This window comes from Abramis brama (genome assembly GCF_963993115.1).
Source record: "Abramis brama genome assembly, chromosome: 5".
Taxonomy (NCBI): domain Eukaryota; kingdom Metazoa; phylum Chordata; class Actinopteri; order Cypriniformes; family Leuciscidae; genus Abramis; species Abramis brama.
In genome coordinates, this window is record NC_139967.1 from 9,844,592 (window position 1) to 9,869,923 (window position 25,332).

Genomic DNA, 25,332 nt, shown 5'->3' on the forward strand with positions numbered 1-25,332 from the left:
GATATTTTGTAAATTTCCTAGCATAAATATATAAAACATTTATTTTTGTGAGTGAATGCAGCACAATCGCGACATAAATGGACAACTTTAAAGACGATTTTCTCAATGTTTCGATTTTTTTGCACCCTCAGATTCCAGATTTTCAAATAGTTGTATCTCAGCCAAATAATACATCAATAGAAAGCTTATTTATTCAGCTTTCATGTGATGTATAAATCTCAATTTCAGAAAATTGACCGGTTTTGTGGTCCAGGGTCACAACTGAGCATTATTTCATACAATCACTGATGAGAAAGACACTGAGGGAAAAAAACAGAGTCATATGCACTTTAATCAGTAATGCGCCACAAAAGTGATCAACTTAGTTACAAAGAGAAAAAAAAACACTTATAGGTGTTTTTAAAGAACATTTACTTAAAGAACATTTTGAACAGCACGTCTTAAGAACATTAATAAAAAAAAACAAGAACAAAAGACAAAGATTTGAAGATGAAACCACCCCTCTGGGGGTCCACCTGAGACATTGACCCGGGTCTCATTCACAGAAAGAACAGTTTCTCTGAGAGCTGGATAGCAGGCTCTGAATGGAGGTACTGGCCAGACAGGAAGGCCAGTTTGTGGGCGTACTTGCAAGGTGCAGGAACGCGTATCGTTCCGGGCCAGTTCCAGTACAGGTGACACATCTTGAAGGTCAACCTGTGAAAAAGTTGTAAATAAATACATTATTTTTAATTAGATTTTGTTTTTGTTTTAATATTCACACATCTGAACAGCTTCAGTTAAAAAACACCAGTTAACTAGAACTACTTTCCTACCTCTGCAAGTGGTCAGGGGTGAGGTTTGCAGTGTTGTACACTGCTATGTAATGAGTGGGCAGGCCGCAACCCTGTCGAATCGAATGTGCCATTAGGTAGAAGTCCACCCTGAAGAGAAGAGAAAAATGTCAATACATATACCACATTTTATTTCCTGCTGGTAATGCACTAGACTAGATGTCAGTTCTGCAATGCTTTGCACATGTAGTTGCAGATTCTAGGGCACCGTTTGTAGAATCCTAGTCTGCACGCGGAGCACAAGCTTCAGCTCTTGTAAACCAACCATTCTCTGTTAGTGACGGTGTGGTCCAGCACGGTTCCTGGCGAGGGGGTGCCGAAGTGGTCTGATCCATAGGAGTACAGGGTGGTGCTGATTCTTTTCTGCACCACGATGAAAGCCAGCTTCGGTTCGTAGTTCGGGATGGTCTCGAAGCATTTCAGAATCTGAGGGATCTCGTAAAGCTCCACGGTCTTAAGCTGTCCGTCTGACACGCCGTCGCGATAGATGACGATCTTCTCGGGGAAGGCGTGGTTCACCTGTTTAAATATAAAATGGTAGGATGGTTAAGTGTAAAAATACCAAAGCTGTAGAGTATTGAAATAGAGAAAAAGAATGTTTTGCCTTGGACTGACTCCCTTTCGACAAGGCTAGAGCTGTCATTTGACATTTGTTGTAGAGCCTATATTTTATCTGACTAATATTATGCTCGTTTTTTTACCTCGTAGTATTTCTGCAGGGCAGCCAACAGACACACTCTGAAGCCGTTGATTATCTCCTCGTGAGGCATTTGGAAGGTGACCCTCGAGTACCATTTGGTCAGCATGCTAAACCGGGACAAACACAGGGTTAGGTCTGATTCACAGCTTGTAAGCAGCGCATTTTAATTTCTGCTAAGGGTGCTCCGATTGATTGGGAGCCGATTGTTATCTGCCGATAATAGCTTTGTAAAGTTTGATCGGTGGTCTCTATAAAGGCCGATCAGAAGAGCGGATCAGTTGACGGAAAATATTTCTATGCGCAGCTAAAATTGCTTCACTACATTCAGTTCTACCAGGTGTCTGAAAAGGACAATAAATGTGCAATGTCTTTGCGGAGAGCGGAGACACTGTAACGACAGCAACCCTACAGCAATGACAGCAAGAAGCTGTGCGATTTTAGTGCGTGTGCTTTCATTCTTCCCTAAAAGCCCAAACTTCACGATAGATCAGCTAGATCAGCGATTGTAATAAAATACAGTCTACTGTTGCTAAACTGCAGGATGTGCTCGATAATAATAATAATAAAAAAAGAGTTATTAAAACTGCCTTAAGTAATGAAAGTGATACTGTTTCCCAAGCGGCTTTCTGTACGCGTGCTTCCGAGAAGGAGTGGAACACGGACAAGTAAAGTCAACTTTGAGCTTCCGGTTCGTGCTTAAAAACACACAGAAATGTCAAAATGGCCAGCTTGGTGAGTATTCATCTTATCTAAACACCGTCTTAAGTGAACACAAACAGTTGGGAAATAAATTTGCAATTGGAATATCGCATAAAACATTTGCGAATAAAGCAGCGTTTCCAAAATTGTCTATCTGAGAAATTGGAGCAAAATATCTGAGATAAAAATAAATGTTGCTGCTATCGGGGAAGCCACTGTGGCTCAATTTTTATATATTTCACGCGCACAGAAAGCCGCTTGGGAAACAGCATCACTTTCATTACTTAGGCAGTTTATTCAGTAAATGTGTTGCCATCGCATGTCTTCTTATCGGACAAATTGAATGCACTTTTTAATGCACATTTTTAGAATTTATGTGCATCTTAGGGGGCTATATATATATATATATATATTAAATCTGAATTTGAGAATGATTTCTGAAGGGTCATGCGAAAGTTATTTTAAATTGTAATATTTCACAATATTACTGTTTTTGCTGTATTTCTGATCAAATAAATAAGCTTAAGAGACTTCTTTCAAAAACAATCCCAAACTTTTAAATGGTAGTGTTTATGTACTTTGTGATTTCGGATGTTAAATGAGTCCAACTGCACTATATTTCATAAAGTTACCTGTTGAGACTTGCCACAAAGCCCATGACAGATCTGCTCTTCTTGCTTGCATCATGGTGAACATCCACCCCAATCACCATCAGGCATTTCTGTTCCAATAAAAAATTAGTGGTTAGAAGTTCTCCTTTTAGTTAATCCCATTTGCTGATATTTATTTTCTGCAACAATCCAACATCAATACCATTCAGAAGGAATAATGCGTGACACTTTGGGCTCTTAAGTTCATGCCTTTTTTCTTTATCATGCATGACTTCATATTTAATCTATTATAGGTTATTAACAATTGTGAACAAAGATAAATAAAGTGGGAAAAGTTATTTACAAAGAAATGTTTTAAAAAGACGTATTAATACTAATGCCATTTTAATGTTTTTCTTGCCAACTCAAGACTATTAATGAGTTTGTGGCTGCTGTTTTTGAGGTAATGTCTCTTAAAATCTGGAGGAACAGTTTTATACTCATGAGGAAAATCAAGATGTGAACCCATGAAAATAATGCGTTAACAAAAACACTAGACAATGGATCACACCTAGCTATCGTATACTGCTTCTCACTGTGCAGTGACCATTTTCAAGTTCATTCCCAAAGCTCAATATTTACTTAAGCATTTTTTTTTTTTTTTTAAATACTGAATGACACACGGTACGGTAACTCCAGGGCCACCCGTGGGCAAAAGGTCTGATTAACACACACTCACCAGAGGGACATTCACTGTCCACAGCTCTCCTCCCAGTTTGCAGTTAATCTGCAGAAGGATCTTTTGAGCGATGCTGCGGAGTTTCTGTGGCTGGGAGATTGTCCGCACGTTAATGGCCTATAAAATAAGAGTCACTGAGATTCAGACATGATATGGAATGTCTAACAGCACTGATGATTGTATTGTATAGATTTCTTCATGTTGTATATTCTGCTTCACATGAAAATATACCACATTTCCAAAATTAAAGGTGTTGTCTTTCAGTCAAAAACATTTTAATTACTGTTGAATCTACACTACTATTCAATAGGTGCTAATAAGATTTTTTTTCCGAAGAAATTAATACTTTTATTCAGCAAGGATGCATTACATTGATCAAAACACTTTTACATTGTTTGAAAAAATAAATTGAAAAAAAAAATAAAAAAATCAAACAAAAGCTATTCTTTTAAACAAACAATCCTGGAAAAAAATTCATCATGATTTTCACAAAATTATTAAGCAGGACAACGGTTTTTAACACTGAATTCTGAAGGATCATGTGACACTGAAGAGTGGAGTAATGGCTGTTGAAAATTCAGCTTTGCCATCACAGAAAGAAAAAAAATACTTTTAAAAATAATAGAAAAGAGTTATTTTAAACTTTAATTTCACTGTATTTCATAATAGCACTGTTTTGATCAAATAATTGCAGGCTTGCTTAGCATATGAATCTTATTAAAAACATGGATGAACTCTTACCGACCTCAAACTCAAAACATGTTTGGCTTAAATTCAGAAACTGAACTATAAAATGCAAAGACATTGTGTTTCACTCAAACCTGTGATGGTACTGGACTCTGGATGCAGCAGAGCTTTTTGATGGCGCTGTACAGGTCATCTCTGTTTCCGGTCATGATGCACACGACCAGCTGCACACGGGGCTGAAAACCAGAAGAGGAAATGTTTTGAGCCAAATTAAGAACCATATTCATTTACTATGATATTTAGATAATACTACAAAGCCAAAAGATTCAAGAACCATGGTCCTTGGAGATGTTCTTTGAGAGAATAGTAAACTTTTTTTCATTGCAGTTTCGCAAGTCTATCTGTGTAGTTTTCTTCCTCACCTCACTGGTGAGTTGAGAGTGAATGCTCTTGACGAATGTCTCAGTTCGGTCATCCCGTAACTCTACGCGGATGGGCCGCTCAACTCTGATGCCCATTGGTCCGGCTACCCTTGTAAAAGTGTTCACCAGCTCCTCTGCCTGATCGGTTGCCCGCCGGGGAAAGAAAACAGCCCAGCAGTTCAGAGGGACCTGACAGAAAGGAATCATGGGACAGCAGACAGAGAGACGATGAACTTAGACTTGGGTGCAATATGAAAGATTAGGGCTTTCAAATTCAATTTTGTCACATTCAAAACAACAAAAAAATAATTTATACAGCATAATCATCTTCTTTTTTACAGTTTAGTCGGAGATTAAAGGGATAGTTCACTTTGAAATTAAATTTTGTTATGTTTTAGCTTACCTCAATGGCATCCAAGATGTAGGTGTCTTTTGCAGTAGTTCTGCAGTAGTTTCAATTTTGATATTTTTAGGTCAAACCGTTCTTGTCTGTCAGTCATATAATGCAGGTCTATGGTCACTATCTCAAAGAGCATGCACAGTGAAGTCCAAATTAAACAATTCCCCATCGTAAGTACACATTGATGGCCTAAGACATGAAACGAGTGGTTTGTGTGAGAAAACGAACAGTATTTATATCGTTTTTACCTCTACACAACCACGTCCAAGTGATCTGAGGGCGCAAGCTTTCTGGTGTGTGACGTGTGCGCGCGTTCTGGCTTAGTCTGCGCAAGCGCCGGAAAGCGCCGAACGTGATCTCGGATGTGTACAAGAGGTAAAAACGATATAAATACTATTCGTTTTCTCACACAAACCGCTCGTGTCTTAGGCCATCAATGTGTACTTGCGATGGGGAATTGTTTAATTTGGACTTCTCTGTGCATGCTCTTTGAGATAGTGACCATAGACCTGCATTATATGACTGACAGACAAGAACGGTTTGACCTAAAAATATCAAAATTGAAACTACTGCGGAAAAAAAGACACCTACATCTTGGATGCCCTTGAGGTAAGCTAAAACATACCAAAATTTAATTTCAAAGTGAACTATCCCTTTAAGTAGATTCACAAAAAAATGGATAATAATAGTCATTAATTCAATCAGTCTACACTGGTCCAGCTGTATGTTTTTGCTTTCACTAAAACAAACCAATTTATAAGAGTCATTTTGTTCTGAAGTCAGACTACCCTGGTCCAGCAGTATGTTTTTGATTGATTTTTAAACAAAGTGACTCTGGTTTGTTTTAGTCAGACCATACTGGTTCAGCTGTACGTTTCTGATTCACTAAAATGAACTTAAATAAGAGTCATTTTGTTCAGGAAGTCGATTCAGTGGTTTTAAAGACCCATAATTTAACCCCCTGGGGTCGGCGGTATCGCCGGCGATACCAGCTCGCTTTTTTTTTATCAGTGTAAAAGAGACTCAAAAATACTCTGTTGACTTTGATTTTCCATAGGAGTTTCATACATCAATCGATCCTGTTAAGTGTGTATTTTTTTTGTGTATACTCACAATAAAAACAAAGTGTTGTGCTTTTTGCCAAATAAAGAAAAATAAACACGAAGCGAGTTCTGCCTTCTCTCTGTCAGTTAAGTCCATTCTGAAACACGTCCGTAAATGAACCATAACTCAGCGAATACTCAGTCAAACAGGCATGAAGCTTAAATTCTCTTTTTAAATGAAGTAATTTTTTATAAAAAACAAATATTCTCAGTTTATGTAATATGAATGAAAAGAGAGATGTCAGTCGTTCTCATCTCAGCTCATTATGTTTTAATTTGACTCCGCCCACGGAGAGCGCACGCTATTCAAACGCAAATGTGAGGCGATCCTCAAGTCAACTTTATTGTCAATCAAACCATGCAACAGTACATTACGCAGCAGACTGAAATTGCGTTTCTCCCATGCTCCAATGTGCAATATTAAAACAAGATTTGACACATACTAAGCATAAACTAAACATACGGCTAAACATAGGACACCACTAAACAAGTGCAAATAGATATTCAACAGATAGACAGATCAACATAGCATATGGCCTACAGTGAGCTTACAGTTTCCAGACTATCACAGAGTTTCAGAATATAGTCAGGTTAAGGTATTTTACTGTAGTGCAATATAAAGTGCAATATGGCAAAGTGCAAGTAGCAGCATGGAGATAAATAAGTTTTGTAAACTTGTTACATTCTTGTGCAAGGGGATATTGGCATATGTGCATATGAGTATTTTGCAAACATTGAGTATGCCTTTGAGATTGCAGGATCCTGCAATCCTGTGAAACGCCCACATCAGCTGGATAACACACACTGCGAGTTCACTTTCAGACTCATGTAGTACGACGCTGTGAGGAATAATACTATCTTGATAATAATCCTGGAAAATTTACCTCAGAAGTTCTGGAAGTTTCATTTCGAGGAGATCCCGCTGAGGAATAGGTCAGTTCTATGCTTTGTTCTAATCGTGTCTAAAAGTGTCTATACACGCAAAAAGACTGTTTAAATATGAATCGCGTTTCTGTGCGTGAATGAATGAATGCACAGATGCGCGCTGTTGTGTAGCTACAACAGCTGGCACAAATACTGTTTCAAAATGAATCGCGTTTCTGTGTGTGAATGAATGAACAGCTTTTACCAAACTCTATTGCTATACTAAGATGAGTAAAAATCGACAACAAAAATCGGATAGATTATAAAGTTTTTACTGTAAAATACTGCCACATCAAATAAGCTTATAATGTTGCCAATTTCTGCTCATGTGTTAAATATATATATATATATATATATATATATATATATATATATATATATATATATATATATATATATATGTTTTGTCAAAAATAATCAACTAAGATGTTGTGTTTGTTCTAATGTAGGCAATATTCAAACTAATGAATCCTTAACTTTGAAATACGTATGATAAAATGTATTTTTACAAAGAAAGATTACACTGGAAATATTGTTAAAATTTTAATTGTTGTAATTGTATAACCTTTTTAATAAAATAGCTAAAATATATACAAGGATAGATGTAAACAAAAACTTAAAACAATTGTGAACCAATTGTATATATATGTGTGTGTGTGTGTGTGTGTATATACATATATATATATATATATGTGTATGTATGTATGTATGTATGCATGCATGCATGCATGCATGCGTGTGTGCGTGTGTGTGTGTGTGCGTGTGTGTGTGTATATATATAGTCCTTGCATTCTTTCCTGTGGCTCAGTGACACCTGAATGAAAGGCTCATTATGGGTGTGAACTTCTCAGGTGTGAACCACTAAATATTCATGATGGTTTTGGATCGTTTACGCCCCCATCCGCATATTGCCTTCCCAAACTAAAAGTGTTTGACAAAATTTAAATCAATGTATCGTTTTATGTGAATGATTAGGCAGGATGATTTTCACATCATTTTGAAGAAAAAACTCTAGGCGACGATCCATTAGCCCATCCATTAGTCAAAAGTCTTATTGACACATATTTAGTATGTGTTTTGTGGCCTTATTTCAGAAACTTTCATTTTTAGTTTTTTCAATAACCATGCATAAACATTATTCTCTCAAAAATGAAAACATGTACATACATGTTGCTCACATATTATGGTAGCCCTGTTTGTGCTAAATAGAGTGTAATTACACCTTTGCCATTAATATGTTTATAAGCAACTGAAAAAAGCACAAATGTCAGGGCATGTCAGAACATCTCAAGGACCCCAAAAATACCTCAGACCCCAGAGGATTAACCCCCTGGGGTCGGCGGTATCGCCGGCGATACCAGCTCGCTTTTTTTCTTATCAGTTCAAAAGAAATTAATTTTGCTCTGTTGACTTTGATATTACAAACAAGTTTCATACATCAATCGATTCTGTTAAATGTTTATTATTTTTGTGTATACTCACAATAAAAACAAAGTGTTGTGCTTTTTGCCAAATAAAGAAAAATAAACGTGATGCGAGTTCTGCCTTTTCTCTGTCAGTGAAGTCCATTCTGAAACGCGTCCGAAAATGAACTGTAACTCAGCGAATACTCAGTCAAACAGACATACAGACGCACAGGCATGAAGCTTGAATTCTCTTCTTTTAAATGAAGTAATTTATATAAAAAACAAATATTCTCATCTTGTGAAATCTGTATTAAAAGAGAGCGATTCCAGTCGAGCTCATTAGAGCTCATTTAAATGTAATGTGACCCCGCCCCGGAGAGCGCGCGCTATTCAAACGCAAATTCTGAGAACCATTTCAGTCCTGTGAAACACCCATCAGCTGTAAACACAGCGCGCCGCGAGAGTGAGGCATAATATAGCCTACCTAATAATCCTGGAGAAAAGTTTCCTCAGAACAGTGCTGATATGAGGAGCAATAGATCCCGCTGAGGAGTGAGGTAGGCTAAGTTATCTTTTCTCAAGTGTTAATGTGGAATAACGTTATGGAATAACGTTAGTGTAGGCCTATGTAAACCGCAAAAAGATGAATCGCGTTTCTATAATATGAATCGCGTTTCTGTGAGATGAATGAAGGGTACATATTTGTAAAGACTGTTTAGCCTAAATATGAATCGCGTGTCTGTGTGTGAAAGAATAAACCGCTTTAATCAACTAAAATGCTTTGCTATACTGAGATGAGTAAAAATCGACTGAAATATGTTGAAATAAAATGTCTTTGTATAAGCAACGTATTAAACTGCAAATTAACATTTATATGCCCTAATATTTCATAAAAACAACGTTACAGTCAGGCGAAATATGAAAGACAACATTTTGTTGACTAGATTTGGGTACAGTTTTTACTGTAGAATATACTGCCACATCAAATAAGCTTTTGTTTAGCAATTTCTGCTCATATGTTCTCTCTCTCTCTCTCTCTCTCTCTCTCTATACACATATATATATATATATATATATATAAAATAATATTTTTGTCAAAAATAAAGTCATAAACTAAGATGTTAGATGTTCCAATGTTGGCTATATTCAAACTAATGAATACATTATGATAAAATGTAGGCCTATAATCATTTTTTTACAAAGAAAGAGTACACTTGAAATATTGTTGAAATTGTAATTATTGTTGTAATTGTAACCTTTTTAATAAAATAGCAAAACATATTTACAAGATAGATGTAAGCAAAATCTTAAATGGTCAATATAAGTCTTCTTCTAAATATATCTTTTGTCCTTGCATTGTGGCTCAGTCAGTTTCACACCTGAATGAATGGCTCATTATGCAGAGTGGGTGGGACATTGTATTCTCAGGTGTAAACCACTCCTCGTTCACGCCCCCCTCGCATATTGGCTTTCCAAGCAAAACCTGTCTTACAGTTTAAATAAATGTATTGTTTTTTGTGAACGATAAAGCAAGACTATTTTCACATAATTTTGAAGCCAGAACTCGAAGCGACAACATCCATTAGTCAAAAGTCTTGTGGACACATATTTAGTATGAGTTTTGTGGTCTTATTTCAGCAACTTTCATTTTTATTTTTTTCAATAACCACGCATAAACATTATTCTCTTAAAAATACAAACATCTACATACATTTTGTTCACATATTATGGTAGGCCTGTTTGTGCTATATAGAGTGAATTTACACCTTTGCCATTATCATGTTTATAAATAACTGAAAAAAGCACAAATGTCAGGGCATGTCAAAACATCCCAAGGGCCCCAAAAACACCTTAGACCCCAGAGGGTTAACTCAAGCCAAACGAAGCTGCTTTCTTTTTATGGTGTGATACCGTCAGCATCAATTGTGCATTTTCTGACCACTCCCCAGCAAACCAATGACTACAGTGATTTTTTGTTCAAACACCCTGCGCTGTGTCCGAGCTCTGATTGTTCTGACTCACAGTGCTGATGGAGGGGTCTCGAACCACCTCTCTGGACCAGTCTACTGACGGAGATGTGACAAAAGAGGCTGCATGTAAGCAGATGGTCTCGCTGGGCAGAGTTCTTCCTTGAGTCTGTGCAGGAACAAAACGTTTAAGTAATTCAAGTTAGCTAAAAGAACACCAATGGATCATGATGAACGAAAAAGACAGTAAGCCAATCAATACAGTTAATGCAGTTAATTAAAAGGGTGAACAACACAGATGTACACATATATGACCAGTATGTCTCAATATAAGTGATTCTGAAAATTACTTGCATTGGATAAAATGAAAGCTTCATTTTGTCTATTTGAAAACAAAGTTCTCTTTTACTATGCATCTAAAACAAAAGAGGGCCCTACACTAAACTACCACTGTAAAGTACAGTACGGAGGTGTCTGTTTCCTTTCTCACCACTAGAATCTCCTGGCTGATGCTGAGGCCCCAGCGGCCCAGCTCTGAGAGAGCTTCATTATTGCTGTTGATGTTGTGCAGCAGTTTTTTGAGACTCTGGGTGTGTTGCTCGGCTCCCACATTGATGTGCATGGTCAGATCCTAAAACACAGGGACCAAGAGAGATAGTTCGGTGTGAATCCATCTGAACAGTTTCCAAAATAAAGAGTTCACCCAACTGACTCAATTTGACACCTGTTAATGTGCCAAGATTGTTTGACTGGTGATGGAGTCGTACCTTCATGGCTCTAAAATCTTTCCTCATTTTCTCAGGGATGCCAGTCATGAAGGAGAGTTCAGGCAGCAGAAGGATTTCACCCGTTATTACCTATTATGGAGTGGATAAAAATTCACATTAATAACAATCCCAATCCCAACGGTCATAAAAATCCTTCCACACTGGTCACCAAAACAAACAATTGAGGAACAAAATCTGCCTCAATGTTTTTAGGAGCCATTTTACCATGAGACTGGTTAGTATGTGATGGAAAAACTACACTACCATTCATAAGTTTAGAGTTGATAATTTTTTTTAATGCTTTTAGTAGAAAGGAAGCATCTTATGCTCACCAATGGTGCATTTATTTGATGAAAAATACAGTTAAAATAGTGATATTGGTATAATAAAAAAATGTATAACATTTTAAAATAACTTTTCTATTTTAATATAATTTAAAATATAATTTATTCCGGTGATGGCAAAGCTGATTACTTCAGTCACATGATCCTTCAGAAATCATTCTAAAATGCTGGTTTGTTGCTCAAGAAACATTTCTTATTATTACATTTATTTGAAATCTTTTGTAACATTATAAATGTTTTTACCGTCTCGTTTGATCAATTTAATGCATCATTGCTGAATAAAAGTATTTATTTCTTAAAATAAAATCTTAATGACCCCAAACATTTGAACAGTAGTGTATATGACTGGTACATTTTCTCATTTCACCTTTCATCGACAAGCATAGTAAATAGCTATAAAAATGCAGACCCTGCCAACTAGTTACCAGGCCAAATAAATTACTATTAAATGTACAGCACCCAATGACACCACTAGATGACAGCATGGAGTGTGAATTCAGTCAGGCCTGTGAAACACGTTATTCAAACAACCACTGACTAACATGCAGCTGTCAGTCATTTCTAAAATATAAAAAAAACCTCAAAACATTATAAGCAAACAAAACAGCATCTACTTCTAGTCCAACAATCCTGATAATGCATCAGATCACCTTTCCTCCTGGTTTGGACCTCTCTTTTGGACGATGGATGAGCAGTGGTTGGTCCAGTTCCTTTATGGTAATGCCATAGTTCTTACTGTGCATATAAAAAGCTGATTAGAAAATCGACACAACAAACCATAAAACTGTAATTTATCGCTTTAAACCAACATATATCTGTCATAATGGGCTACAATTTACGAATGCAAGGACATTCACAATGTCATTTGTGTCATATAATCCAGTTATACAATTTATTGTCCAGCTGTCGTGTCTTTTACATGCATTCTGGACTTAAATCAGAAAAGTGGGTTCCCCACATTGCACATGAACCTGTAATAATCGACAAATGTGGTCACAGATCCGTCAGCCAAGGTGAAGGTGTCTTTGGGGGACTTTGCCCACTCAATGTCATCGATACGGTAAGTGCGGTTGTTATAGCGAGTGATGACGATTGAACCGACAAACTCCTTTGTGCATTCGTCCTGAAAACTCTCACGACTTCCTTGGTAAATCAGGTTCCTACGGCAGACAAACAGGTATTTGGAGACAGCACGGTTAAGCAATTGACATCATTGCACTGATTAGAGTGATTATGAGCCTAAAGTTTAGCATGCATTAGAATTTTTTTTTACAGATGAGATGAGATCCAAAACCTAGTGAGCTGCCTTTCTGTCTACACAGTCGGCTGCTTTCTAAGGCCTCATTCTCACTAACAGTGATTAAATCGCTGTTAGGAACTCTGAATAAATTTGACCAATTGTCTCTGACATTCATATTGCCTAAAATGTCCAACTCTCATTGAAAATGAAAGTTACAAAAGCATCCAAACTGATATGGAAGTTCATACACAGGCCAATTTATTATTTTTAATGAAATTGTATTATTATTTTTAATAAAATTTTATTTTTTAATTGTTTTATTCCATGTCAGCATCAAATGCTATCCACTGGCATAAACAGAGTAGTTAAAAGTACAACACACAATAAATAAATAAATAGAAAAACTATACAAGTATGGGTGTGCGATATTGACAAAAAAAATATTATGTCTCGATATTTTCTAGGATTTTATCGATAACGATATTTAGATCAGATATTTATATTTTGCTAAGTGTATTTATTGTGTTGGTATCTTGGCAGGTTTAGGACTGCCGTGGACAGCTGACTCCTGAAGTTTTTGATATTCTTCATAAATTGTGTGGTGGTCAGTTCGCATTAGTGACAGAAATTATCTTTTTTAATAAGTTTAAATTGATTTGAACCTTTTATGGGAATTTTTACCTTTTAAAAAACATTTTGGCAACCTAATTAAATGTATGCATCATCTTTTGTGTCAAATTCAATTAGAATAATAAGACACAATAGGTCTGCTACCAATCAAATTAAATCAGTATCAACAAAACTCATCTTTGCAACGCAGAGGAAACACAGAAACTGCATCTGAAGTGGCATTTAGATGTATTCTAATGCAGCTCAGTGGGGACATGAATGCATTTAAACTGCAGTTACAAATGCAAAAATAATGTTTTGATGTTTTAAACATAAAACATTGAATATTAGTATTAGTATTTTGGTGGAACAAAGTATGGAACTAACAAAATGGTAATGGCTTTACAGATGTGGACATGTCTGAATGAGTGATTACGCTGATCAAACTCACATAATATCCAACACAGAGTCGTTTCGCAGCACCTTATGTGAGACGTCCACAATGAGGTAGAGGCCACCATCAGTGTGCTTGATACTGGTGGAGTATCCAGGCCACACCTGAAGCCTGACAGACACAAATTCACAAACACAGTTAGGTACAAACAATCACCAGGACCCTGAACAGAGAATCAGAATGCAAACCATTATGGTAAGTGGTGCTCATACGATTCACATGTGTCTGGTAATCACAAGGCAGGTGGAAAAATACCGAAGCTTAAGTCTAGAATTATTCAGTGTGAAACCAAACAATGTGGAGCACAGCAATTTAAGTTGGAATGTAATCGAGGACAATCAGGTTGGTGCAAAATACCTGTGTTTGCCGAGAACCACAACAGCGTTGGGGTCGTAATGGTTTCTGCCCACTAGTTTCAGCCCCAGTAATTTCATCACTCTGGAGCGGGAGAGAAAGAATGAGAGGAAAGTGAGAGATGTCAGAGCTGACTGTCAACAAGACATTGTAGCTCCGACTTGTCTCATACGCACAGAAAAAGTGGAGCAATAATCCACAGGGCTCAACAAAACGGCCTGTTTCACAACGCTTGCTCATGTGGTGTGCAAGCGAACAGCTTAACTACAACAGCAGGCTCACTTTGTGTTTTAACACTGGCAGCGTTTCCCAATACATTACTGTATATTTACTTTAATAATGGGCATAAAATATCAAATGGTTATTGGTAGGCAGCCTTTGAGATTTTTTTGCGATAAAACTTGATTATGATGATCTAATTTACATTAATTGAATTATATATATATATATATATATATATATATATATATATATATATATATATATAAAACTTTGTTGTTATGACAACCTAAAATGTGAAAACTGTAATGCTGCAAAAATAACAATTTAAACAACTTTACAGCTAAAACAAAAACATAAATGTACGATCATTTATAAAATCACAAGTATCACTTGTGCCATTAAACACTCCAAAAATGGACCCAATCATTTTCTATTGTAAATACCTCACTGTAACCTTTTGGCCTTTCGAAGACGAAATAAATTGTTGTGCTGTAGAATGAGTTTAACTAGTATTGAACCTATAATTTTGGTTTAAAACGGAACGTTTTTTTGCAGCATAGTCTTCATTTCTCTTCGGGCTGCTACGTCACGCGGCCCATAATTCGATTACACTTATTTAATTTTCCAAAATTGCTTGATGACCCCATCTCTGATCTTTAAAAGACGCAGTGGAGGGAAATGGAGTGAAGCAGGCGCAGGCGAGCGGTCTCTAAGGAGCATGTTTTCTCTCCTGGCTATCAAGAGCAAACAGGGTGTTCAGTCCCCACCGAGACCACAGCTAATTGTAGATTTCAAACATGGTTGACTTCAGACAGGCCCAGTGCAGAGACTCCAAGACAACACACGAGGGAATGCACTGAGTGATACGACTGCTAAGGGTTTTGTCTTACAAGAGAAGAGCTCTCTCTGTAACAGAGATGGAAGAATTATGCCCAGTGAAAACACAGAGATCTTACATTCTCTCAGAGGCCGGGCTATTCAAGTTTGACCTTTTTAATGCTATTTTGTCTTTCAATTACCGTGTAGTTTTAATGGTGCACATGTATGAATATTTCAGTATGAATTTTATTATTTCAGTATAGTTTCCATCCTTTGTAACAAATTGTCCCATATGTCTGTTAGTGATGACACGGTACACTTAATCAGAAGTTGTATCAAGTTTATCTTGAAAGGTTTCACAATAACACTGCATACTGCAGTACTTTTTGGTTGTATGTGGATTTCCCATCGTTTGCAAAGTTGATGGGATAAAATCTTTGAAAAACAATGTAGGCCATTTGGATAAATGAAACAAAATTCAAAAAATGAGGGGTCAGTAAGATGTTTTTTCCAGCAAGGATGCATCAAATTGATCAGAAATTACAGCAGAGACATTTAAAATGAACCAAAAAAAATTAAAATAAAATAAATGCTGTTCTTTTGAACCACTGTTTTCAATTGATAAAAATCAGCATATCAGAATGAATTCTGAAGGATCATGTAACACTAAAGACTGATGTAAACAAGTAATGATTATCATTACAAAGTAATGATGCTGGCAATTCAGCTCAAAATATATTGAACATTTGAATATATTATAATATTTTAAAACAGAAAACAATATTTTAATATTACTGTTTTACTATATTTTTGATCAAATAAATGCAGTCTTTGTGAGCATAAGACTTCTTTCAAAAACATCACAAAAATCTTGCTGACCCCAAACTTTTGAACGGTAGTGTAAATGACCTCTGTTATGCTAAGTGGCTAACCTTGATGCATCGACAATTTCATTTGAGGCAAATTATTTTTCTCATGGTTCTCATGTCACAACCTCACCTGTTTTTGCAGCTCAGTTGGCAGAAATGAACCAAGGAAGGTTCACTTTGCAATGTAAACATTGCATTATGTTTACATAAAACATCAAACTCTTATTTCAAACCATTGTATTCTCTCAAAAGAGGATTTTCCAAAGCATGAAAGAGCAAAACAGGGAAAACAACTCAAAAACACATTTAACCCCTGTAGTGTCTTGAGAATCCTGATACTATACAGATAGAAGAAGAGAATACACACCTCCTTAGAACCACGTTGTAGAATGGGATACACAGGTCAGAGCTGGGCGGCAGAATCTTTGTCAACTGGATCTTGATGTCGATCTCCTGATTGTCGGTTTTTCTCTCAGCTTTAAGATGAACAACCTGTCACACAGCAAAGCCAAGTAAACTTGGGAAATGAGGAATGTTTAAAGTGTAAAATAACAACATCTAACATGCATACAAACCTCTTCAAGACGTTTTGGCAGATAGAGGATAGATCCGTCAAAAGCCACCACCTCTCCCGTGGTAGGCCGATGTTCCTTCATCATACCGAAACGCATACCAATAGACTCAATGTTCGGGCTGAAATTCAATAGCCAATCATTCACTTCATTAATCATGTGTTCTAAAGGAAATGCTGCTAATCATAATTATTAAATCAATAATGGTCACAATATAGGCCATGAACTAAAATGTCTACTTTATTCTGACAGGCAGGGGCAAACAACTTGTTTCCTTTAAATTAGTGATGCAGCGATGTGAAAATTGTGGCCGATACCGATAACCGATATTAATATTGCTGTTATGGCCGATACCGATATTTACAGATGTCGATATCTCTGTATAGAAAACAAATTTTAATGATTATCAAATAAAGAGCTATTTTCCAAAACACTCTTTTTTTTTTTTTACTTTAGAAATTACTGATATTGGGCACCTTTACCTGTGTGCAAAATATGTCACACACACATGCATTATATTGCATTGCATATAATGTGTGCTGGTCAACTTGTCTAAAATTAAGAAACCCTTAGAAAACAGCAAAAAAAAACCCAGGAACACTGTGTACAATTAAGATAGGCTACTTAATTTATTATTCCAATATCCAAATATGATACTAAATACCACAGGGAAAAGGGCTTCTTGTGACGTGCTGTCTTTGCGTTTGAACATTGCACATTTTGAACAGGACACGTATTAGCTGAATAAATGTTAGCCAATACAAACATATAGAAAACAGTTGACAATGAATAGACAGGAGTCCAATAATAGCATAATGAATCACTTATTCTAAAAAATAATAACAAGTAGGCCAGGGGTCGGCAATAGGCGGCCCGCGGGCCAAAACTGGCCCGCCAGCAATATTTTCTGGCCCGCCGGATTATTTTGGAAGTCCGTTTTTATTTTACAATAGGCCTAACGGTTTACAAATAGGCCCCGCGTATCATTCGTTCAATCGTTTTTTTCAAATTAAAACCAAAAATAAAAAAATGAAAAACAACTTGTTTTTCCATTAGCCTACTTATTTCCTGAACTAAAATGAAAAAAACGAATAACGACTCGTTTTCCGATTTTCTGATTGTGTGCTCAGATCAAAAATAGAAAAAAATGAATAACAGGTTTAGACGAATTTTAATGCTGAATTTTAATTTAACACCTAGCAGACATATACCAATTAAATCATTTTAAACAGAGGATTTTAAGTACTATTGTGGTAACAGATTACAGCCATTTTAATAAGGGTGTGAATAGCAAATGCTCTCCTGTAAGTCTCATTCGCTTACAGTCCGACTTTTGACATTTTTTTCATTATTATTTATTCGGGTATAACACACTGATAAATAATATGTATTACCTGATAAAAAATATTTGCAGTAAATGCTGCCCAAAACTCTTCCACTACTTGAGAAAAGCCGTGGACGCACGCCTACATCTGACAATTTTGGGTTCAAACACGCGCTGCACACCACACATAGGCTACTTAACAGTGTTAAATTTGAAAAATACTGTTCGATAGAACTGCTTTGTTACCACAGTTATCTGCGTGCTTCCTCGGCGATGAAGTTCCACATTTGCGGCTATCCAACACGAAAATGCAGCAAAGCCTTTCACAATATTTTCTTCAGATAACTCCAAATTTCTCCAACACACTGGACTTGATTTTTGATGACTATTGTCGACAACTTTTCAATCTCCACTAGCTATTCTTTTCTTCAACTCCTCAGCATCCATCTCAGTGCAGATCGCGCGCGCGGTTATGATGAATTTTTAAAAGTGAAAGTAACCTAGGTGACGTTATAGATCCTGGGAGGGTGTGGTGCGAGGGCACAAATAAACTGATGTGGATTTTAAATTATTTTATAAACTTGAAATACAGGCATATTTTTGTAGATGTGTTCCTAAAAATATGCATATATTTTTACGTTTGAATGTGATTGTTTTAAACCCGTGTTTCCCCCGTGTCCGACCCGACCCGCACCCGTATCCGACACAGTTGGATATTTTTCACCCGTTTGAGCAAAATTTGCAGGTGACCCGTCGGGTACCCGAACCCGTGCAGGACTCTATTTTGAAGTATAAAGACGGTAGCGGTCAGAACTCTGGTGTACAGTTTGGACGGAGCGGGCGGTCTGACTGACAATTATAGCCCACTCCCGACATGTTTTGACAGCGCATCCGCACTTCATTCTGACCACCTGTAGCCTACACCTAGATCTGAGGAGCTGTTTGGTACTGAAACCATTGTCAGTCAACAACATTCTTTTTTTTGCAAGGATGTTTGAAATAGTTTGGCAGAAAATAGCCTACTTCATTTGTCAGTAGGGCAATATGGTTTTAATGTATGTCGCTTGAGTGATTTGATATTTATTTGTTATTTATATTTCTTTCTTTTTTTTCTGAGACATTTTTTCTCTGCTGACAGTACAATGTTAAAATAGTAATATTTATTGACACGAACACAATTTTTGTATAGCATTTATAATTGCTATAGGCTACTTAATCTCTCTCTTTCCGTTAGAGACATTTGAATGTGAGATTCTGGAAATGAGATCTAAATTTTGCGGACCCGTCAGGTCGGGATATAAAGTGGATGAATACAGAGTGTATTTTAAGCAGTTTAATTTGTATCCCTACTCCGTGTAGCTGGCCTGCCACCTACTGGCTAAAAAAAATATTGGCCCGCGGCCAAAGTTATTTGCCGACCCCTGAAGTAGGCTATAAGACGAATTCGACATATGGGCTGTGTTAACAGTAGGCTTGTTGCGATAGTCGGTGTTACCGGTGATACACGGTGTTTAACCCACCTACCGGTCATAGCACTTGACCACCGGCACCGTCACCATCGTGTTGAAGTTTTAGCCTATAGTAATAAAGCACTTAATTCAGTTAGTGACTACGTGCCTTCGTAATTTAGCGTAAGCGGAACGTTCACATATCGCGCCTAAAAACGCATAGAAAACGCTAGGCGCGCCGCGTTCTCCTTTTTCCAAAGCGCTCGGGTGGTTGCGCTCCGGAGGCATCTGTCGTTGCTAAGCTTGGTTCTTGTCACGCGACCTGCGGTGCGCTTGCGGCATTCTGAAAAGTTGAGATGTTTTTATCTGGATGCGGCGCGGACGCGCTTGGAAAAAACGAGCTTCCATTATGAGCGCGCCTACATTTGAAATAACGAACTTGCGCGCGCAAAAGACGCGATATGTGATCAGGCCTTTAAGCAGCAGGTGTCCGATTTCATTTATCATTTGAGGAGAGTGAGGCGAGCTAACTGGCAAAGGATGGCGGAAGATCTGGTTTCAAAGAGAAATGCAAACGTGAGTTTAATTTTTATATTAGTTTTTTTTTTTTTTTTTTGCACTTAAGTGTCCAGTGATTATTCGGGTAGGCTACCTTATTTAATGAAGTTTTTGATGTTTGTTCGTTTCATATTCGATGGTTGTGCGGTGTTTTTTTTTTTGTTTTTTGTTTTTTTGCTGAAAAAGGCAGGCACTTTATTTAACGAATAGTGATTTTTTTAAATATAATTTCTTGTTTGATACTTGCACGATGTGTACAGTGGTTCGTTTTAATAAATGCACTTTAAAGGTGTTTCATAAGTGCTTTTGTTTAGTTTTTACATGGTGTGTTAAGTTATTATTCATTTTGCAATAAAGATGTGTGTAATACAAGCGAGTGTCTTATTGTTTTGTGTATTTTTATTAAGAATAAAATAAATTAACCCATGATTAATTCAAACAAATGCTACTGAATTGCCGCTAATTAAAGTGAAAGTAAAATTGAGACGTGTGCACGTCCGCATTTTCGGCCACCCGAAATCCCTGACACGCAACCCCGGTGACACCGGGATTACCGTTTTTTTTACACGTCGATTAACCGGTGGAAAAAATCCGTCACCGCAACATCCCTAGTTAACAGTAAAACGTCCGTCATTTAACGAATTTTAAAAACACGGATGGATAATACAAAATGCTTTCTGACATTTTGACAGAAAAAAAACAAGCAAGAACAAAATTTAAACTTAGCCCGTAAATTTTTCATTTTACAATTACCTTCTCTCTCTGTGTGCGCGCGTCCGTGTTTGTGTGAGAGAGAGCTCGTGCAGCACTGATACAACGGTAGCCTACTTTTTAATCCATAAGTAACGAACGCGCTAGTTTTCATACAAAATAAATATGTAACATAATTAGGTAGGCTACTTTAGTTATTATTAACACAATAACGTAACACATGAAGGCTACGTTTCTCAACACTGAGAATGAATAAATAAACGCCTGTTTATCCACTCGCGCTTATCAGTAATCCACAAATCACACGTGCTGTCACTTTTGAGAAAAATCTAATTCGAACGGGTATCAAATATCAAGCAATATATTCAAATATCTACGAGTCAAAAAAACGATCAGTCAAAAATGTGTCATGAAGAGGAAAAAAACATAAGTCGCACTGGACTGAATTAACAATGTTACGGACAGGACAGTTCTCCGTTACGGACGTGAGCGCTCTGAAAGCGGCACTAAAAGACTGCTTTAAAACTTTCACAGAGACCTCAAACAGACAGCACAAAGCCTGTCTTTAAATTTAATTTCGTTTTGTATTAATTATATATTAATTTGGGTCAATGTTTCATCAACCAATTGCCTGGATTTAATAAATAAGTAGTACATATAGTAGAAAATATTTGAACGCGTGAACCTGGAGTGCGTCTCATAAATGAACCGAAACCTACCTGCCTCACAGACCTGAGACATATATAGAAAGCATTAAATGTCTATTTTTAAACAGAACAATTCAAAACGAAAGAAAACAGACTGTTCTCTGCTTATGTCATCTGTATGAAACGTGTATTTCTCTCAGGCGCGTTCACTACTGCTAAGATCGCGAGTCGTCAACTTCATCTTCAACTTCACGTCAAATATCGGCCTGTTCACATCGGCCATATTTACGATACCGATGTGTAAAAAAATGACCGATATTATATCAGCGGCCGATATATCGTGCACCACTACTTAATGATGCATATGAAAAACCCATGTTTAATTAAAAGTGCACTAATGCATCTTCATAGTTCACTGGCCATTACTGATCTGGAACAGTCAATAGCTCTTAGACAACATCAGCTCTGCAAACTGGTCGAAGTAACTCCTGAAGTTTGTGTTTATGTTTCCAATGGGATATGACAACATTAGGCAAGGCTGAAGTCTTTATCTAAAGTAAGTGTACATCATTTTAAACATTTGTCAAAAGTACAATTCAGATCTTTGTGTAAAACTCTTTAGAGAAATGGGCTGAGAACTTAGAACAGCACTGAGAACAGTGTGCACAACATTTATCTGTAACTATATATCAGAACCTGTGGGCACAAACAAACCTTCTGCTATCAATGTTTTGACACTATTTTTAAAGACACCTGCAGTCAATAATTGTATCCTTTAAAACTAATTTTTGATCATCAAAATAACATTTAAACATTTTTAGTTTTTTTTTATATATATAGTATATGCAGTTCCATTAATATGCAAATTAGTCCCCGCCTCCACTAAATCATAAAGTTAGGTATCAAACTCTGTACTTTTAACGACACCGACCAAATTACGTCGCTACTACAGAGTACCGATTCACATTTAATCAATCGGTGCCAAATTTCGGTACCTGAGAACGCATCTGGGCACGAAAGTAAGACTATTTAAATACGAATCCTGCATGCTCTGCATGTCTCTGTGTGAATGAGTGGCGCAGACGCGCTGTTTCATTTACCACACACACACACACACACTGAAGCATGTGTGACACTCGCAGTGTTTTTCAGCCTCTGCGGTCTCACTATATGAGAACATGAATGCATTTCCAGAGCCGCTCTGAGTCACTTAAGTTCATCAGCATTTTACAGTTTCATTTAAGAAAAACTATCGTTATATCATTAGCACACAGAAATAGTCTTCACCACAACCCGCCAAAATAAAAGTTCGGTTTAACTTGATAATATATTACTGTTGTACAGTAGAATTTAGATATCTCAATTTAATAATAATCAGAGCCGGACAGTAACGGAGTACATTTACTTGAGTACAGTACTTAAGTACAATTTTGAGGGATCTGTACTTTACTCGAGTATCATTTTTGGGGAGTACTCATGACTCAAGTACATTTGAGAGGCAAATATTGTACTCTTTACTCCACTACATTTCTATCCATGACCGTGAGTACCCGTTATTTCTTCTAAAAAAAAAAAAAAAAAAAGGAAAAAAGAAAAATCTCGGAAACCCTCAATTTGTTTCCCTCTCAAACGTGATTGGATTGTGCAGGCGCCACTGATTGGGACAGCCTATCAGCAATCACCTTCAGCTTTCCGCCAAAGTCAACTCCATGGCCAGATTTAGATAAGAGACGAAACCATGGACGAAACAATGGATGAAGACGCAACAGGTCCATCCCGGGAATGTGCCAACCCGTGGCCCCACCTCGCCAGACTATTTAAATTTTCTGAACAAGTTAATGATAGTTTTCGCTTCAAGTGTTTGCTGTGTTTACCAATGTAAGCACTGTGGCAGTAGTAATGCAATATTTAAAAAAATTTACTCTTGTACTCTTGATACTCAAGTACTTTTAAAAACAAGTACTTTAGTACTTTTACTTAAGTAACATCTGACTGTAGTACTTTTACTTGTACTTGAGTAAACTTTAGCAAGGGGTATCTGTACTTTTACTCAAGTAATGAAGCTGTGTACTCTTGTCCGCCTCTGATAATAATACTAACAACACTAATAATAATAAATTATCAAATACATTTTTTTAACGAATAATCACACTTTTTCTTCTATGTTGTAATTTTAACAGTACAAAGCTCAGTTGTGCCGCATGTTGTTTGACCAAAAAAAGTTTAATTTCATATAAAAGATCAATTAAATTAATGTTTTGTCTTCATTCAATTACTAGAAAATTCACAAAACATTTCATAGAATTTTTTTTTTTATTATTACTAAAATGGTTGTTTTTATTAATATTCAAGCATCACAGACAATGGCAGACAGCGACCAAGGCAGCTCTGGCATAATGTCTATAACACTTCTATAAATGACTTACAGTTTCTTTACAGTTATTGAGGTAAACATGCCTAAAGTACCGAAAAAAGGTACCGCTGGGTACCAGCACCGAATTTCAGGTACCGATACCAGCACGCCCGCCGATAGGGTGGGACAAATGGGTCTGTTGTCCCGGGCCCAGGGTAGGGGGGGGCCCAGAACTGGGCCCTCATTAAATTATGGAATAATAAAAAAAATATATAAAAAAAATAATTAAAATAGGCCTATTTGTGGAATCTAAGATGATCTCGTCCCGGGCCCGGGCAAGACTGTCAGCTGGCCTGGATACCGGTACCAGTTAACCCTCTGAGGTCGACAAACGCGCGGGCGCGTTTTGCTGGATTTTCTCCACATTGTAGCACTATAAACTTAAATTACTTCGTCATTTATGGTCATACAGAAAAAAGAAGTATAAAAAAAGAATCTGTGATATTTCTACTTTTGTATGTGTCCACTTACAATCAAATCAAAACATTGTGCTTTTGTAAAATAAAGAAAATAAACAGGGTGTGCGTTCTGCCTCTCCGTCGCGGTGAACTTTTTTTTCTTGAGCACGTCTATAAACTGAAACAAAACTCAGCGAATACTTGTCACACATTTATGAGCCATACACCTTTATAAACATTTAAGTGTGTACTTTTAAATGATCGGATTCAAACTGAAAACAAATATTCTCTGTTTAAGTAAATTGTATAAAACCAACAAGATGTCCAGCTTCTCAAACGCTTGCTCATTATTTTTTTAATTTACCACGCCCACTCGCGCAAAAGATATTCACATGCAAATCTCCACATGGACCGCGATCGCGCTCATTAGGCCTACCTCAAAAACAAAACACCAAAACACTTTACAAGTCTCTGCTTTTAGACGCGCCTGAGCTTACATTGGATTTACATCAGAAGAAGAAGAACGCAATTTGAAGACAAGAAAGATGTAAGGTAAGAAATTCTTACATATTAGTTTGCTATTGTTGCATAAATTTCACATTGCAGTTGAACTGTTGCTAGATATATGGTGAATATAATAATATTTAGACCCGTGTTTACTGTTACTGTGTTTGTGGATATCTGCTCAAACGTAGATATGTATATGGTAACCATAATGTTTTATATTTGAGCGCGATCGCGCTTGAATGTATCATATTTTGCAGCGCGATCGCGTTTGAATGTATCATATTTTGCAGCGCGATTGCGTTTGAAAAGCAAACGGCTTCATGTTTTTACTATTATCTCATTTCATATCATCAAAACGAATGGAAACATTTGAAGTAACATGATAATCAATATATTTTTCTCTAGCTTAGTTGTTACTGAAATCTTTTGGAAGATTTATACTGCTACAGGTTATTGTTATTTTATCCAGCACTGCGCATAGCTTATGCCTACAAGGCACAACAAACCTGGTGTTCATTATATATTATATATTGTTGGAAACATTTGTGTGTGTGTTAGTGTTGTCAAAAGACCCGGTACTTCGGTATCAAGTCGGTACTAAAAAAA

The 25,332-nt window shown here is 36.8% G+C and overlaps 1 protein-coding gene across 1 annotated transcript in view; it reads right to left on the minus strand.

Annotated features, from left to right (window-relative positions):
* Nucleotides 1–315: 315 nt before the first annotated feature.
* piwil2 (piwi-like RNA-mediated gene silencing 2) overlaps nt 316–25,332 on the minus strand; it is a gene marked incomplete at its 5' end in the record, with an annotated part of 34,881 nt that continues 9,864 nt past the window's right edge. Inside the window, 17 exons of the mRNA XM_084114862.1 lie at nt 316–696; nt 816–923; nt 1,099–1,352; nt 1,535–1,640; nt 2,865–2,953; nt 3,562–3,678; nt 4,383–4,484; nt 4,671–4,859; nt 10,526–10,639; nt 10,961–11,101; nt 11,238–11,327; nt 12,232–12,316; nt 12,553–12,741; nt 13,882–13,995; nt 14,242–14,322; nt 16,516–16,640; nt 16,724–16,841. Of these exons, the coding sequence (XP_083970988.1) occupies nt 540–696; nt 816–923; nt 1,099–1,352; nt 1,535–1,640; nt 2,865–2,953; nt 3,562–3,678; nt 4,383–4,484; nt 4,671–4,859; nt 10,526–10,639; nt 10,961–11,101; nt 11,238–11,327; nt 12,232–12,316; nt 12,553–12,741; nt 13,882–13,995; nt 14,242–14,322; nt 16,516–16,640; nt 16,724–16,841 (2,179 nt within the window). The 3' untranslated portion in view covers nt 316–539. The remainder of the gene's footprint in view (nt 697–815; nt 924–1,098; nt 1,353–1,534; nt 1,641–2,864; nt 2,954–3,561; nt 3,679–4,382; nt 4,485–4,670; nt 4,860–10,525; nt 10,640–10,960; nt 11,102–11,237; nt 11,328–12,231; nt 12,317–12,552; nt 12,742–13,881; nt 13,996–14,241; nt 14,323–16,515; nt 16,641–16,723; nt 16,842–25,332) is intronic.